At 34.9% G+C, this 17660-nt stretch overlaps 1 protein-coding gene across 3 annotated transcripts in view; it reads left to right on the forward strand.

The window, feature by feature from the left end:
- The window catches only part of RBM41 (RNA binding motif protein 41), a 79622-nt gene extending 62246 nt beyond the window's left edge, over positions 1 to 17376 (forward strand). For 2 of the 3 annotated variants that reach the window (XM_036305399.1, XM_036305397.1), the window contains 2 exons: positions 12078 to 12225; positions 14053 to 15929. In XM_036305399.1, coding sequence (XP_036161292.1) covers positions 12078 to 12225; positions 14053 to 14219 — 315 coding nt within the window. In that variant the 3' untranslated portion in view covers positions 14220 to 15929. Of the gene's footprint in view, positions 1 to 12077; positions 12226 to 14052; positions 15930 to 16319 lie in introns of those variants that run through there. The other variant, XR_004966973.1, reaches the window with a different exon arrangement.
- Positions 17377 to 17660: the final 284 nt, after the last annotated feature.

The following is a 17660-nucleotide window of genomic DNA, read 5'->3' on the forward strand; positions in this document are numbered from 1 at the left end:
TCATTATGAATTCATATTTAACTTAATATATGGATGATTACATACATAATGTGTACCACTTAATAATTCGGATTTTGTAATCAAACAAAACATGATAACTTCAAGAGAAACATCAAAAGTGCTTTATTCAAAGTAATGTCCATCGCTAGCTACACATTTCCCCCATCTTTCAGGTAATTTGTGGATACCGTCCCAATAGAACTTTTCTTGTTTTGAGGCAAACCATTCAGAGACCCAATTTTCCACTTCTTCGTCTGTTTTGAAGTGCTGCTCAGAAAGTGCGTGTGCCATCAATCGGAACAAGTGGTCATCTGAAGGAGCAAGGTCTGGTGAATACAGCGGGTGGGTTAATACTTCCCAGGCAAGAACTTTTAACGTGTCTTTAACTGGTTTTGAAGTGTGTGATGAAGCCAAAATTACTTTGCCGTGTCTTCTGGCCCATTCTGGTCGTTTTGCGATCAAAGCATGGTTCAAATTGATTATTTGTTGTTGGTAGCGATAGTATTAATGGTTTCACCTGGTTTTAGAAGCTCATAAGTCACCACCCCTTCCTCATCCCACCAAACGCAGAGCATTGTCTTTTTTCCAAAGCGATTTGGCCTTGCATTCGATGTTGATGGTTGACCTGGATCAACCCATGATTTTGTGAGTCTGGGATTCTCAAAATAAATCCACTTTTCATCGCCAGTCACAATTCAATGCAAAAAAGACTTTCTTTCATGCTGTTGAAGCAACATTATACTAATGACTTTTCAGTTTTCCATTTGTCTTTCGTTCAGTTGATGTGGCCCTCATTTTCCTTCTTTTAAAATCTTTCCCATTGCTTGTAAACGATTGGAAATTATTTGCTGAGCAACATTTAATCTTCCTGCAAGTTGTTTTTGAGTTTGACACAAATCTTCATCCAATAATGCTTGTAATTGTTGGTCTTAAAACTTTTTCGGTTGACCTGGACGTTTTTTGTCTTTCACATCGAAACCATCACTTTTAAAGCATTTAAACCAGCGTTCACAAGTATCTTGAGATGGAGCATGTTCACCATAAGCTTCCCGAAGTATACGATAACTTTCAGCAGCACTTTTCCTCAAAATAAAGTAATGAATTAAAACTTCCCGCAAATGCTCTTTTTTTGACACAAAATTCGACATTTTTAAGCGTAAAAATATCTATGATGTAAATACCTTCAGAAATTTGACATATGAAGTTTTGAAGCTTGCTGTCAATACAACAAAATAGCATAGTATCAAATCGCATATATATCAACATATGTATAACTCCATTTATTGAAAAAATCCGCATTATTAACTGGTACACCTGGTAGAATTATTTATAAATAACTGTATATACCCAGGTTAGCATTAAACGTAAATTTTTCTGTCAGCTGAGAGGATCTAAATGAAGCTATACTCCAGTAGTAACAAGCATGTTCAGCAACCAGATCTTTGTTTTTAAATACCATTCTCTAATAAAAGTAATCAGGACTCTTTAGAGAAATGGCTGATTCTAGTACTGAGGGTAGGAAATACACAAGATGAGCCTTGGGCATTTTGAATTGCCAGAAAATAAGGAAGTGCTAAAAACAACAAGATAAAAACATTGTTGGTGGGGGGGGGGGTATGGCAAAGGAGCACAGGAGCCAAGTGAAAGAGTTTCCAATGACCAAAGTTGGAACAATTTATGTAATAAACTAAGTAAATTAGTATTGGACTATATCCCAAAGTATAGAATAAATATCTATGAGTCTATACTGATAATAAATAAAACTGTTAAGTTGATAAATTGGAGAGAGGAGACAAAAATCCCATGCAGAAAAATTCTTATATAAATTTTGTAGATGCTCTACCTCAAGGAGTGGGGAGCATAACTCCCCACTAATTCGTTTTGAGCTACTTATAGTGACTTCTTTCCAAAGAGTACAGTATGGGAAGGCAGGAAAAAAAAAAATAGCATTACAGAATAGAAACCTAAAACTGCCTCAGCCAGGTCATCAAAGCCAACATCAGCAGTTATAAATCATGTTGATTTGTTTGCTTGTAAGAGGATCAAAATTGTACTTTTCATCTGTGATCTTTTTCCTAATAATCCATAACCCCAATCTAACCATGAGAAAAACACCAGAAAAATTATAGTAGTGGGCCATCCTACAAAGTACCTAATCAGTTTTCCTTAAAGCTGTCAAGATCATTAAAAACAAAGTCTGATTAACTGCCACAGCCAAGAGGCGCCTGAAGACACATGAAAACTAAATGTACTGCGGTATCCTGGAAGGGATCCTGGAACTGAAAAAGAACATTAAGGAAAAACTAAGGAAATCTAAAAAAATATGGACTTTAAATGATAATATATCAATATTAATTTATTTATTTTAACAATGTGCCATAGTAATGTAAAATAATAACAGGGGAAACTAGGTGTGGGGTATATGGGAACTCTTTATACTAGCTTCTCAGTTTTTTTGTAAATGTGTAAGTTTTTCTGTTCTAAAAAATAAAGTATTTTTTAAAAATTTTCAACAGGTAGCTGAAAAAGAATGCATATAGTATAATACTATTTACATAAAGTTTTAAAAATACAAAACAATGCCGTGTATTACAGAGGAATACTAGAGACTCATTCTCTGTTATCACTTGGGGTTTGTTTCCTGTTTCACAGAAATGTTTATCTTGTTTTCGAACCTAGCTGTATCTTTGTGTTTATCTTTTTATATATGCATATATATGGATATATATGTATTTTGTAGATATGTACATATGTACATACCTGTGTGTATATATGTATGTACATATGTATGTTTTTGGAGCAGAGAAGATGCATCTAAGCAAGAAGTGACCGAGCCACCTCAACCAGAAGTCATCTTAATTTTTTTAAAATGTTCATGTCAAAGGGAACAATCTTAGTATGGATCTTTCCTACTTGGTGAGAAACTTGCCATATATTTCACATACCCCTTTCTGTGGTCATTTAATTTTTTTAAAGCTTGTTTTAAAATATATTTTTATTAATTTCAGAGAGGAAGGGAGAGGGAGAGAGATACAAACATCAATGATTAGATAGAATCATTGATTGGCCGCCTCCTGCACGTGCTACAGGGATAGAGCTCGCAACTCGGGCATGTGCCCTGACCAGGAATTAAACCGTGACCTCCTGGTTCATAGGTCGACGCTCAAATACTGAGCCATGCTGACTGGGCTAGTCATTTAATTTTATGATGTTTTCATGATGAGTATTTTCGAACCAAAACTCTAGATCACCTAAAATTACTTAAGTGAACCACAAATCAATTACAGTGGGCCCTTGACTTACGAGTGTCCTGACTAACAAGTTTTTCGAGATACGAGCCGTCTCTCGGCCGAATTTTTGCTTTGAGTTGCGAGCTAAAATTTGGGTTACGAGCCAGCTTCAGATAACCCACCGCTAGTTGGCACAGCGAACGTCACAGTGAACGCCACAACATCAGCCCAGCATCACGTGTCTCACTCGTTCACTTTTTGATTTGACATACGAGTAATTTGAGTTACGAGCTCCGTCACGGAGCGAATTAAACTCGTAAGTCAAGGCCCCACTGTATTCTATGTCCTTGTCTAAGATAAAAGTATAATTAAATGCTAAATATGTGGATACTCAGCTTCAAAAGACTTTGAGAAATAAAAAAAAATCTGTTTATTACAATGTTTAACATATTCATACATTTCAATGGTTAAGTAATTTAAGTGGGCTCTATTTTCTAGCTCTTTGCTTTTGCTGCTCCTATCTGAATTCTTCCCATGTTCCTTCAAAATACTATAGGATATAACTTATGCTAGTAAATATAGAGATCTCTTTTTTTCTCCGCACTTTTTTATTTTAGTAAAACACACATAACCTGAGATCTACCATCTTAACAAGATTTTAAGTGTACATTACAGTATTCTTAACTGTAGGCCCAGTGCTGTATAACAGATCTCTAGAACTTAGGCATCTTGCATGACTGAACTTTATACCCAATGAATAACTCCTCCTTTTCCTCTTCCCACAGCCACTGGCAACCACCATTCTAGTTTGTGCTTTGATGAGTCTTACTACTGCAGATGCCACAAGTGATATCATGAAGTATTATCCCTGTTGTGACTGGCTTAATGAACTTAGTATAATCCCCTCAAAATTCATTCATGTTGTGTATGACAAGATTTCCTTTTTCTGACTGAATAATATTCCACATTTTCTTTATCCATCTATGATGGGCATTTAGGTTGTTTCCATCTCTTGGGTATTGTGAACAGTGCTGCAATGAACATGTGAATTCAGACATCTCTTAGAGATCCTGATTTTAATTCTTTGGCATAAGTACCCAGAAGTAGCTTGCTAGATCTTATGGTAGTTCCAGTTTTAATTTTTTGAAGAACCTCCATACTGTTCTCCATAGAGGCTGCACCATTTTATATTTCTACCAACAATGCACAAGGGTTCCAATTTCCCTACATTCTCAACAGTTATTTTCTGTATGTGTTCTTTGAGGAAATGTATATTTTGCCCATTTTTAAAAATCGAGTTGTCTTTTTGCTATAGAGTTGTAGGAGTTTCTTATATATTTTAGATATTAACCTCTAATCAGATCGATGGTTTCCATATATTTTCTCCCATTCTGTAGGTTGCTTTTTCACTTTGCTGACTATTTCCTTTGCTGTGCAGAAGGATTTTGATTAATGTAGTCTCACTTTACTTTTGCTTTTGTTGCCTATGCTTCTAATGTAATATCCAAGAAATCAGGGTCACGGAGCTTTCCCTCTAGGTTTTCTTGGGAGTTTCAGAGTTTCAGTTCTTATGTTTAATCCACTTTGAGTTGATTTTTCTGTATGAGAGTCCAGTTTTATTCTTTTACATATGGATGTCAGTGTTTCCCAACACCATTTGTTGAAGGGACTGTCCTTCATTGTGTAGCTTGCCCTCCCCCCTTGTCAACCAGTTGACTGTATACTTGTGGATTTATTTCTGGGCTCTCTATTCTGCTCCATTGTTCTATATGTCTACCTTTATGCCAGTATCATACTGTTTCGGTAAATTTGTATGTTTTGAAATGAAAAAGTGTGAGGCGTCCAGTTTTCATTTCTCTGGATTGCTTTGGCTATTTTGGAGTTTCTTGTAGTTCCATATGACTTTTAAGATTTTTTTTCCTATTTCTATAAAAATACTGTTGGGATTTTGATAAGAATTGCATTAAATCTATAGATCATTTTGGGTAGTTTGGACATTTTACCCATATTGTCGTTCAGTCCCTGGAAGTATTCATTTCAGTCTTTAATTTCTTTGAGGAATGTTTCATGGGTCTTAATATACAAGTCCTTCGTCCCTTTGGTTACTTTCTTTTTTAAATCGATATATGATTGACATACAAAAAAGCTGTACATAGTTAATGTATGCATCTTGATGAGTTTGAAGATAAATATACACTGTGAAACTGTCACCATATACAGTGCCCTAAACTTAACCATCACCTCCAGAATTTCCTCCCTTCCTCTTTTTTCTTTTGATAACATTAAACATAAAATCTAGTCTCTTAACAAATTTTTAAGTATCCAATACAATATTGTTAACTATATACATTATGCTGTACTCTAGTTCTGTAGGAATTAGTCATCTTGCATAAGTGAAACTATCTACCCATTGATGAATACCTTTCCAATGATCCCAGCCCCTGGTAAATACAATTCTACTTTCTACATCTATGAATTTGACTATTTTAGATTCCTGATATAAGTGAGATCATATCGTATTTGTTCTTCTGTGTCTGGTTTATTTCATTTAGCATGTCTTCCAAGTCCATATATGTTGTAGCGAATGACAAGATTTATTTATTTTTTAAGGGTGAATAATATTCTGTTGTATTTATACACCATATTTACTTTATCTATTCATCTGTCAGTGGATATATAGGTTGTTTTCATGTCTTTGTTATTGTAAATAATGCTGCAATGAACAAGGGAATGCAGATATTTCTTCCCAATTCTGATTGCAGTTCTTTTGGGTGTAAAAACCCGGAAGTGGGATTGCTGGATTACATGGTAGTTATATTTTTATTTTTGAGGAACCTCCATACTGTTTTCCATAGTGGTTGTACCAATTTACATTCCTACCAACAGTGTACAAGGGTTAAAATTTCTTCACATCCTCACCAACACTTTTGTTTTTACGATAATAGCCATTGTAGCTGGCAGGAGATGATATGTCATTGAAGTTTTGATTTGCATTTCTCTGATGATTAGTGATGCTGAGCATCCTTTCATATACCTATTGGCAATTTGTATGTCTTTTTTGAAGAAATGTCTATTTAGGACTTTTGCCCATTTTTAAAATTGGGGGGGGTTAAGTTATAGATACCCTTATATATAGATATTAACCTTTTATCAGATATATGATTTGCAAATATATTCACTCATTTCCATAGGTTGCCTTTTCACTTGGCTGATTGTTTCCTTTGCTGCACAGGCTTTTTATTGATATAATCCTACTTGTCTTTTTTTTGCTTTTGTTGCTTGTGCTTTTAATGTCATATTCAAGAATCATTGCCAAGGCCAATGCCAATAAGCTTTTTCCATGTATATTTCTCCTGGGAGTTTTAGAGTTTCAGGTCTTATTTTCAAGTCTTTAATCCATTTTGAATTATTATTATTTTTGTCTATGGTGTAAGATAAGCGTCTGATTTCATTCTTTTACACTGGATATACAGTTTTTCCAACACCATTTATTGAAGAGACTATTATTTTCCTATTGTGTATTCTTGCCCCTCTTGTTGAAGATCAATTTACCATAAATGTGTGGTTTATTTCTGGGCTCTCTATTCTGTTATACTAGTCAGTATGTCTTTTTTAAAATATATTTTTTATTGATATCAGGGAGGAAGGGAGAGGGAGAGAGAGAGAAACATCAATGATGAGAGAATCATTAATCAGCTGCCTCTTGCACGCCCCCTACTGGGGATCGAGCATGCAACCTGGGCATGTGCCCTTGACAGGAATTGAACCCAGGACGCTTCTGTCCACAGGCCAATGCTCTATCCACTGAGCCAAACCAGCTAGAGCTCAATAAGTCTTTTTTATGCCAGTATAATACTGTTTTGATAACTGTCATTTGAAATCAGGAAATGTAATGCCTCCTGATTTGTTCTTTTTAATAGTGCTTTATCTACTTAGTGTCTCTTGTGGTTCCATATGAATTTTAGGATTTTTTTCCATAAATTGTCATTTGGGACTTTGATAAGAATTGCATTAAAATCTGTAGATAGTTTTGGGTAGTTTAGACATTTTGACAATGTTAATATTTCCAGTCCATGAGTATGGAGTATCTTTTCATCTATTTGTGTTTATGGGTTTTTTTTCTTTCATTATTTTCCTCAGTATTAATTAGTTTTCTGTTTATTAGCCTTTCAGCTCCCTGGTTAACTTTATTTCTAAGTATATTATTCTTTTTGATGCTTATGTAAATGGAATTATTTTCCTGATTTCCTTTTCAAATTTTTGTATGTTGATTTTGTATCCTGCAACTTGACTGAATTTATTACTTTTAACAGTTTTATTATGAAGTCTTTAGGGTTTTCCACACATAGGATCATGTCATACAGAGATGATTTTACTTCTCCACTTCTAATTTGGTTGCCTTTTATTTTATTCTTGTCTAATTGCTCTCACTAGGACTACTATGTTGAATAGAAGTGAGAAGAGTGGACATCCTTGCCTTGTTTCTAATCTTCGAGGATCAGATTTAAGTTTTTCACTGTTGAGTATGAGGTTTGCTATGGGCTTTTCATATATGGCCTTTATTATGTTAAGGTAAATTCCTTCTATTCCTAATTAATTGAACATTTTTATCATGGACTTTGTCAGTGCTTTTTCTCCATCAATTGATATGATCATGTGATTTTTATTCTTCATTCTGTTAATGTAGTGTGTCACAATTATTGATTTTCATGTGTTGAACCATCCTTATATTCCAGAGATAAACACCCTTTGGTCATGGTGTAAGACCCCTTTAATGTGCTTTTGAATCCGGTTTACTAATTTTGTGTTGAGGATTTTTGCATCTGTATTGATCAGGGATATTGTCATGTAGTTTTCTTTTCTTGTAATATCTTTTTCTGCCTTTGGTATCAGGATAATGCTGGCCTCATAAAATTAGTTTGGAATTGTTTCCTCCTCTTCGATATTTTGGAAGAGTTGGAGAAGGATTGGCATTAGTTCTTTAAGTGTTTGATAGAGTTCACCCATGAAGCTATCTAGTTCTGGTGCTTTCTTTGTTGGGAGGTTTTGATTACTGATTCAATCTCATTGCTAGTTATAAATCTGTTCACATTTTCTACTTTTATATAATTTAGTCTTAGTGTAGGTTGTATGTTTCGAGGAACTTATTATCTTCCAGTTTAACCAGTGTGTTGGCAAAGAATTGTTCATAGTAGTCTTTTATAATCCTTTTTATTTATATGGCATTAATTATAATGTGTCCTCTTTCATTTCTGATTTTATATGAGTCTTTTTTATTCTTAGTACTGTTAAAGGTAGTCAATTTTGTTGATTTTTTAAAAAATAACTAGCTCTTGTCCTGATCAGTTTGGCTCAGTGGATAGAGCGTCGGGTCATGAACTGAAAGGTCCCAGGTTCGATTCTGGTCTAAGGGCATATACCTTGGTTGCAGGCTCGATCCCCAGTAGGGTGTGTGTAGGAGGCAGCTGATCAATGTTTCTCTCTCACCAATGTTTCTAACTCTACCCGTCTCCCTTCCTCTCTGTAAAATCAATAAAAATGTATTTTTTAAAATAAATAAATATTTAAAAAAAAAAAACTAGCTCTTGCCCAACCAGTGTTGCTCAGTGGTTGAATGTCAACCCAGGAACCAAGAGGTCATCAGTTTGATTCCTGGTCAGGGCATATGCCAGGGTTGCAGGCTTGGTTCCCAGTAGGAAGCGTGCAGGAGGCAGCCGATAGATGACGTTTCTCATTGATGTTTCTATCTCTATCCCTCTCCCTTCCTCTCTCTCTAAAAATCAATAAAACATTTTTTTAAAAAGAATATTCTCTTTTTAAAAAAACTACCTTAATTTAGTTGATTTTTAAAAATTGTTTCTGTAATTTATTTCTGGTCTAAACTTTATTATTTTTTTCTGCTAACTTTGGGCTTAGTTCTTTTTCTAATTTTTCTTAAGGTATAAAGTTGTTCATTTGATGTTTTTCTTCTTTTTTAATATAGGCATTTATCACTATAAACTTCCCTCTTAGTACTGCTCTTACTACATATCACATTTTATGTTATGGTTTCATTTTTTTATCTCAAGATATTTCCTTTTTTATATATATATATACACACACACACACGTGTGTGTGTGTGTGTGTGTGTGTGTGTGTCTTGATTTCCGAGAGGAAGGGAGGAAATAGAAACTTCAATGATGAGAGAGAAACATTGATTGGGTGCCTCCTGCACACCCCACACTGGCGATAGAGCCTGCAACCTGGGCATGTACCCTGCCCGGAATTGAACCATAACCTCCTGGTTCATAGGTCAGTGCTCAACCACAGAGCCATGGAGGCTGGGCTTTCTCAAGATATTTTCTAATTTCACTTTTAATTTTTTTCTTTGACATATTAGTTAATCAAGAGTAATTTATTGAGCCCTAGCTGGTTTGGCTCAGTGGATAGAGCGTTGGCCTGTGGACTGAAGGGTTCCAGGTTCGATTCTGGTCAGGTAACATGCCTGCGTTGTGGGCTCTATCCCCAGTAGGGGCATGCAGGAGGCTCCCAATCAATGATTCTCTCTCATCTTTGGTGTTTCTGTCTCTATCTCTCCCACTCCCTTCTTCTCTGAGGTCAATGAAAATATATATTTTTTAAGTAATTTATTGAATTTGCACATATTTATGAATTTTCTAGTTTTCTTTCTGCTATTGAAAGCAAGATATTGAAATCTAATAGTATTGTGTTGCTATTTTCTGTCTTCAGTTCTCTCCGTGTTTGCTTCATATATTTAAGTGTTCTGAATGTTGGATGTATATATATTTATAATTGTTATGCCTTCCTGGTGCATTAACCCTGTTACCATATAATGTTCTTTTTTGTCTCTTATGACTGTTTTGACTTAAAGTCTATTTTTTTCTGATACCCCTGCTCTTTTGGTTACCATTTGCATGAATATTTTTTTCTATCCTTCCATTTTCAGCCTGTATGTGACCTTAAATCTAAAGTGAGTTTCTTGTAGATGGCATACATGGATCTTGTTTTTTATTCATTTGGCCACTGTATGTGTTTGACAAAGGAGTTAAACCCATTTACATGTAAAGTAATTTATTGATGGGAAAGGACTCCCTATTGCCATTTATTAGTTGTTTTCTGTCTTGTAGCTCTTTTGTCCCTCTTTTTCTCTCTTAATGTCTGCCTTAGTGGTTCATTGATTTTTTTGTAGTCATATGCTTTTTCCTCTCTCATTTTCTTTTGTGAATCTTCTATAGGTATTTTCTTTATGCTTACAGTCTGGGATTACTTAAAGTTTTAACAAGTTTCTTAGAGTTATAACGATCTATTTTAAGCCAATAAGAGTTTAAGTTGCATCACGTTAAAGAGCTTTTTAAATTTTTTTTGAATAGATAGAATAGTGTCTCTTGTTTCTCTGAGGGTATTCGTGATAATTTTTGAAGATTTTTTTTTCTTTGCATTGTCTCTGTTTACTCCTATTTGCTTTCCTTTCTGTTGTTTGTTCTGCTCTCTGTCTTTCATGTTAGAGTCTTTCCTCAGATGCCTGATGATCCATACTCATATTTATGAGTAGGAGCCAAAAACAGATTAGAAACTTTGAGTACATGAGTGGTTCTTATTGACTTTGAGCTTCACTTTATTTTTTTTTAAATATATTTTATTGATTTTTTACAGAGAGGAAGGGAGAGAGATAGAGAGTTAGAAACATCGATGAGAGAGAAACATCGATCAGCTGCCTCCTGCATACCCCCTACTGGAGATGTGCCCACAACCAAGGTACATGCCCTTGACCGGAATCGAACCTGGGACCCTTCAGTCCGCAGGCCGACGCTCTATCCACCGAGCCAAACCGGCTAGGGCGAGCTTCACTTTAAAGTCATCTGGCTGGTCCATTTGTTAGAGAAATTCCCCATCCCAAATTAGTATTTTTAGATCTTTCCTCTTGGGGCTAGTCAGATTCTTCAGAGAAGACACAAACTATTGCTTGGGAGGGTACTACCAGCAGTGTAGGAGCCAAATGGGGGAAACTGTCTGGGGTATCCTCAGTATTCAATATGAAGTATTTATCTTAATTATCTTGCTTTCAGAAACATTACTCAGACCTTCAACTGTATCTAGCATTCCCCATATTCAGAGAATAAACCTCCAGTATTCACCAGGATTGGGAGTGGCCTTTACCCAGCGGCATTATTGAAGGGAAGGGGTGGGAGAGGAGGTGGGATATTTTAAAGCAGGGGTCCTCAAACTTTTTAAACAGGGGGCTAGTTCACAGTCCCTCAGACCGTTGGAGGGCCGGACTATAGTTTAAAAGAAAACTATGAACAAATTCCTATGTACACTGCACATATCTTATTTTGAAGTAAAAAAACAAAACGGGAACAAATACAATATTTGTATTCGCATGTGACCTGCGGGCTGTAGTTTGAGGACCCCTGTTTTAAAGTATAGTTGGTTTTTAAACAACTTTCAACCAAACACCTTATTTTAACCCCGCCTTTACATCCATCTCCAGAGATACCTGAAACTATCAATCTCTGAACTGTTTGAGAATTCTTAGATGTATATTGGATTGGTTTCTGGCTTTCATCACTGCTGATTAAAGATTCAGCTTTCTTAAGTATACCCATCCCGTATTTTTCAGCTTCCAGAATATTGTTGCTATTGCTTCTTTTCCTTGTTCTTCCTAACCTTGTAGATTTGTGTGTGTCTTTAAATTCTACAGTTTTTGAGATTTTTCTGGAGAGAGTGAAATTAGACGCATGTGTTCAATCCACCATCTTTATCTAAAACTAATGAATTCTATCCACAATGAAATAGTTGCCTTATTTCCTTTATGTAATATTTTTGTTGATCTTCGATTTATATTAGGTGTTATACCTGAAGAACCTTAGCCCTCGGGTGACCGAAAGAGATCTTGTCTCATTGTTCGCTCGGTTCCAGGAGAAAAAAGGACCTCTAATTCAATTCCGAATGATGACTGGACGAATGAGGGGGCAAGCTTTTATCACCTTTCCCAGTAAGTAGCTTTATCTGGATAATTACTCAGTTGTAGCATCAGCATTAGAGACTACTTATACCCTTTCTAATTTACTAGTAGATACAGTCCTTTGATTTACCTATAACACATGAGAAGCATGTGCTTAAACAAGCACATGGGAAGAATGGAAGAGAATTAAGCAAAATGTTTTCAATATTCCTCTACCCTGCCTTCTGTGCTTCCTCTCCTCCATTGACTGTGCATGACCACCTTACTCCATTGTCTTCAATTTTTCCCAATCTTGGCACTTTCTTCTCACTTTATCAAAATTAATTTTACTTTTTAAAAAAATATATTTGTATTGATTTCAGAGAGTTAAGGGGAGGGAGAGAGAGATAGAAACATCAATGATGATAGAGAATCATTGATCGGTGGCCTCCTGCATGCCCCCAACTGGGGATCGAGTCTGCAATCTGGACATGTGCCCTTGACTGGAATCGAACCTGGGATCCTTCAGTCCGCAGGCCAACGCTCTATCCACTGAGCCAAATCAGCCAGGGGAAAATTAACTTTACCTTTAAAATTTTTATTTTACCCTTGCTCACAAAGGACTACTAGTGTTTGTAGTCCATTATAATTATATTACTTTTGGGATTCTGATCAGAACACTTACACTTGCTTAATGCTCTATTCCTTTAGGACTAAGAAACTATAAGGTAATATGCTAATTCATTAGTAATTCATAATTAGAGGATGATGATATATTCATACAACTAGCTTGCATCTTAATACATGATTTCAGTATCCTAATCTAAAGGGAGTGAATAATACAGGAATTTCAGTTTCTCTGGCAGACCAAACTATCTTTTTTTTTTTTTTTTTTTTTTTTTTTTTGGTGCAGGCTGGTTACTAGCTGTTCCTTTCATTATTTCTAAACTATCATCATTTATAAACAGCCTAGTAATCTATGTACAGGCAAGTAATTTACACTTGAGCAGTTCCAAACTCCACTAGTCTTGTACCATCTTTGCTATCTTGTAGAAGGTTTGTGGATGTTCTACAATAGTGGTTTTTAGTCCTTTTAATTGTGAAGGCCCTTTTTAAACTCAATATGATACATTAATTGAGAAAAATATGTGATAAAAAGGCTTTATAAAGTAAGTACTTTCAAATGGATAGCTGTTTTACTAATCATAATAGCAGCTATCCACATTTTAAAATTTGTAGTACATACATAAATTGGTTCAGTCTAAAGATATTGCCTGTCTACTTTTGATTTCACAGACTCCGGTCAATAATTGCACTCCTTTCTGATTTTCCACATCAAGGGTCTGAGAAACATAAGTTGAATACTACTACTGTACACTATGTACTGTTACTCTGCAAATTTCCATATACTTACAAGGATTATTACATTTATTTATCTCAATGAGGGCTCCTACAATCATTCTCCCATCAAAAGATAAAAGCAGCAAAATGACCTTAATACCATGATAACCTCTTTTATTTGTGTTACCCATTTTGAAAATGACTTAATTCTCACAATACCTATAATCTATCTAGGATTGAAGCTTGTGTATTAGTAGTTACAGGTTAGCCTTCTTTTGCACACTATCTAATTTTTCTTTATGTTTTTAAATTATGAGGCACTCTCAGCCATTTTAAGTTTTTCCAGTCATTATTTTTAGCCATTAGTTTAATCTTGCTGAATTATGCAAATATGAGATTATGAAAAAGATAATAAAATCAAATAGCTATATGGCCTAATAGCCTACATTTAACTCCAAGGCAAAAAAAAGAAACAAATTGGAAATAGAATTGTAATATTAAATCCTGTGTAAATTGATTATTTTTCCTTTCTTTTAGATAAGGATATAGCATGGCAAGCATTCCATCTAATAAATGGATATAAACTACATGGGAAAATTTTGGTGATAGAATTCGGAAAGAACAAAAAACAACAGTCTGATCTCCAGTCTGCTTCTCTTAGATCGTCTGCTACAGAAAACACTACAAAAACCAGTGGCAGCTAGAAGATATATAGATTATGAGTCCCAGGAATTCCTTCTTGCATCAGAATCTTGGATCTAGGATTTCTATATAGATAGCAATGTGTTTGGAATTGAAGAGAAACTGAGGAAGAAAAATCTAATTAAGATAATCGCTTTAGCTTTTGGAAAGAATTGGTAGAAAACATTTTCTATAATCAAAGACTATACAGGACAGACAAGATACCAAGTGTGAAGGGTAAGGTACAAAGAGTATCATTTTCTCAGGATAAATTACAAAGGATTATTTCCAAGGATATTTTAAATCTTTATACTTTATCTATGGTCTTAAATACTTATCCCTAGAGATAACATTCTTTCCAAGACTGCCACCTGTATACAGAACTAAAAAACTAAAAGTTGAAATATTTATTTATTAGAGCCCATTTGTTCCTAATTGTATTCACATAGTAAATCAATGACTAGGACCCGGGCCTAAACATCAACAAATGCTGTTAAATTAGAAATATCAGCAATAACAGTAGGGCCTAAGACACATGTCAGTACACATATTTAATGAATTCTTTCTATTAAGTTATCTGTGTCTTCAAAAAGCCATATATTTTTCTAATGAAAGCATCTAGATCTAAATAGTGATGTGCCCCTAGTCATTAAACTAGCTACCATTGAGTAATCATTGAATCCCAAGCAATAAACATTGAATAAACATCTAATATATGTTAGGTATATGCATTTTAGAAGAGGAACATACTAGAAAAAATACTAAAGGGGAAATGGGAAGAAAGAGTTCTCTAGAAGAGAGGCAGCCACTCCCAAATTCCCCACTTGTTTGTTTATAGTTGCTGGAGAAATGAAAGACAATATGGTATAGAGGAAGTGGTACAGACGTTGGACTCACCTGTGTTTGAACTTCACAGCCACACTTACCACTCCATGACCTTGACAAGTCACTTAGCCTGAGCCTCAGTTTTCTCATCTATAAAATGAAGATAATAATACTACTTACCTCATTGAGTTGTAAGAATTAAATGAGATGGTATTATCCAGGCTGAAGAACAGAAGAAAAAAAAGAACAGAATATACAATCATTAAGTACTCCAACATATTTGCAATGGGAGTACCAGAAAAAAAGAGAGAGAAAGAAAGCAGAAAAAATATTCTAATAAATAATGGCTGTAAGCATCCCAAATTAATGAGAAGCATTATCTTCACATCCAAAAATCTCAGCAAACTCCAAGTAGGATAACAAGAAGAAATCTACAGACACATTAAAATAAAAATGATAAAACACAAAGAAAGTCTTGGAAGTAACATGAGAAAAATTAAACATCACTCAATGGATTGCCAATAAGATTAACAGCTAACTTCTCATTAGAAACAATGGAGATGGCAGTGGGATAACATATTCAAAGTGCTGAAAGGAAAAAATGTCAATATAGAATCCTACATCCAATAAAACTATTTCTCAAAAATGATGAAACAAAGACATTCCCATGTAATCAGAAACGGAGAATTTGTTGGCACACCTGATTTACAGAAAATAGTAAAGAAAGTTCTTCAGGTGGAAAGCAAGTGACCTCAGATAGTAATTTGAATCTAAACATGCAAAAAATAACATGGGTAAATTTAATTATCCTATATAATAAAAGGCTAATATGCAAATTGACCAAACGGTGGAACGACCAGTCGCTATGATGCGCACTGACCACCAGGGACAGACTCTCAACTCAGGAACTGCCCCCTGGTGGTCAGTGCACTCCCATAGGGGGAGCACCGCTCAGCCATAAGCTGGGCTCATGGCTGGCGAGCGCAGCAGCGGTGGCAGGAGCCTCTCCCACCTCTGTGGCAGCACTAAGGATGTCCAACTGCCAGCTTAGGCCCAAGGAGCGGGCCTAAGCCGTCAGTTGGACATCCCCTGAGGGTTCCCGGACTGCAAGAGGGTGCAGGCCGGGCTGAGGGACCCCCCGGAGTGCACATATTTCATGCACCAGGCCTCTACTGTAATTATAAAAGACACTTTAGCTTCATTTTTCTTTTAATTAAAAAGTGTTATAGACCAGTATGTATGTAGTTGCATTTTGGGGCCTATAACATATGAAACTGTAATATATTTGCCAATTACAGAACAAAGGAAGTGAGTGGAAGCAAAACTATTGAACTAAAGAAGTGACTCCAAATGGTAACTCAAATCCGCTGGAACAAATGAAGAAAACAAAAAAAGGGGAAATAAGGTTAATATAAAAAGCTATAAATATATACTAGCTCCGCTTTCTTCTCTCTCCACTTCTTTAAGAGACATAAATTATGTTAAGTAGTAATTATAACAATGTATTATGTTTATAACATGTAGAAATAATATGTATAGCAATAATATCATAAAGAAGTAGGAAATGGAGTAGGTTTATATAGGAATAAGTTTTTATATCTCATTGGAATTAGGACATATCTGAAGACAATTTAGTTAGAATGTGCATGGTAAATCTTAGAGCAATCACGGTGATAACTGAAAATACATAGTGAAAATATTTAAAATTTAAATGTTACATTATAAAAATTTCAATGTAAAGTAACACAAAAGGAGAAATGGAGAAACAAAAGCATGAGACATATAGAAAACAAACAGTAAAAATGTAATCCTTAATATACCTATATGAATAATAATTATTATGAATGGATTAAACAATGCAATCAAAAGGCAGAGATTGTTAGCCTGGGGGGGATGAGGGGGACAAGATTTACCTCTATGCAATTTATCAGAGTTGTAGATTCAGAGAAACAAACAGATTAAAGGTAAAAGGATAGAAGGAATTTTAGGCAAACGACAACTATAAGAAAGTTGGAGTGACCATACTAATATCAGACAAAGTGCACTTTAAAATGATGACTGTTACTAGAGATAATGAGTGACATCTTATAATGATAAAAGAATCAATACATCAGAAAGATATAAAAATTATAAATATGTATGCACCTAACAACAGAGCACCAAAATACATGAATCAAAAACTGAACTAAATAAAGGGAGAAATATATAATTGTACAATAAGAGTTGGGGAGTTTGCTACCCCATTTTCAATAATAAAATAACTAGACAGAAGATAAACAAAAAATTAGAAAACTTGAGAAATGCTGTCATGTACTAGGTGTACCAGTAAATAATGCGTATTTTTTTCAATAGATGGAGTTACACATATGTTGATATATATGCGATTTGATATGTATGCTATTTTGTTGTATGGACAAGAAACTTCGAAACTTCATATGTCAAATTTTCTGAAGGTGTTAACATCGTAGATATTTTTACACTTAAAAATGTCGAATTTCATGCAAAAAAAAACATTTGCGGGAAGTGTTAATTCATTATTTTGAAGAAAAGTGCTGCTGAATACTTTGGGAAGCTTATAGTGAACATGCTCCATCTCAAGATACTTGCGAACGCTGGTTTAAATGCTTTAAAGGTGATGA

The sequence above is a fragment of the Myotis myotis genome, unplaced genomic scaffold (assembly GCF_014108235.1).
Source record: "Myotis myotis isolate mMyoMyo1 unplaced genomic scaffold, mMyoMyo1.p scaffold_m19_p_4, whole genome shotgun sequence".
NCBI classification, from domain to species: Eukaryota; Metazoa; Chordata; class Mammalia; order Chiroptera; family Vespertilionidae; genus Myotis; species Myotis myotis.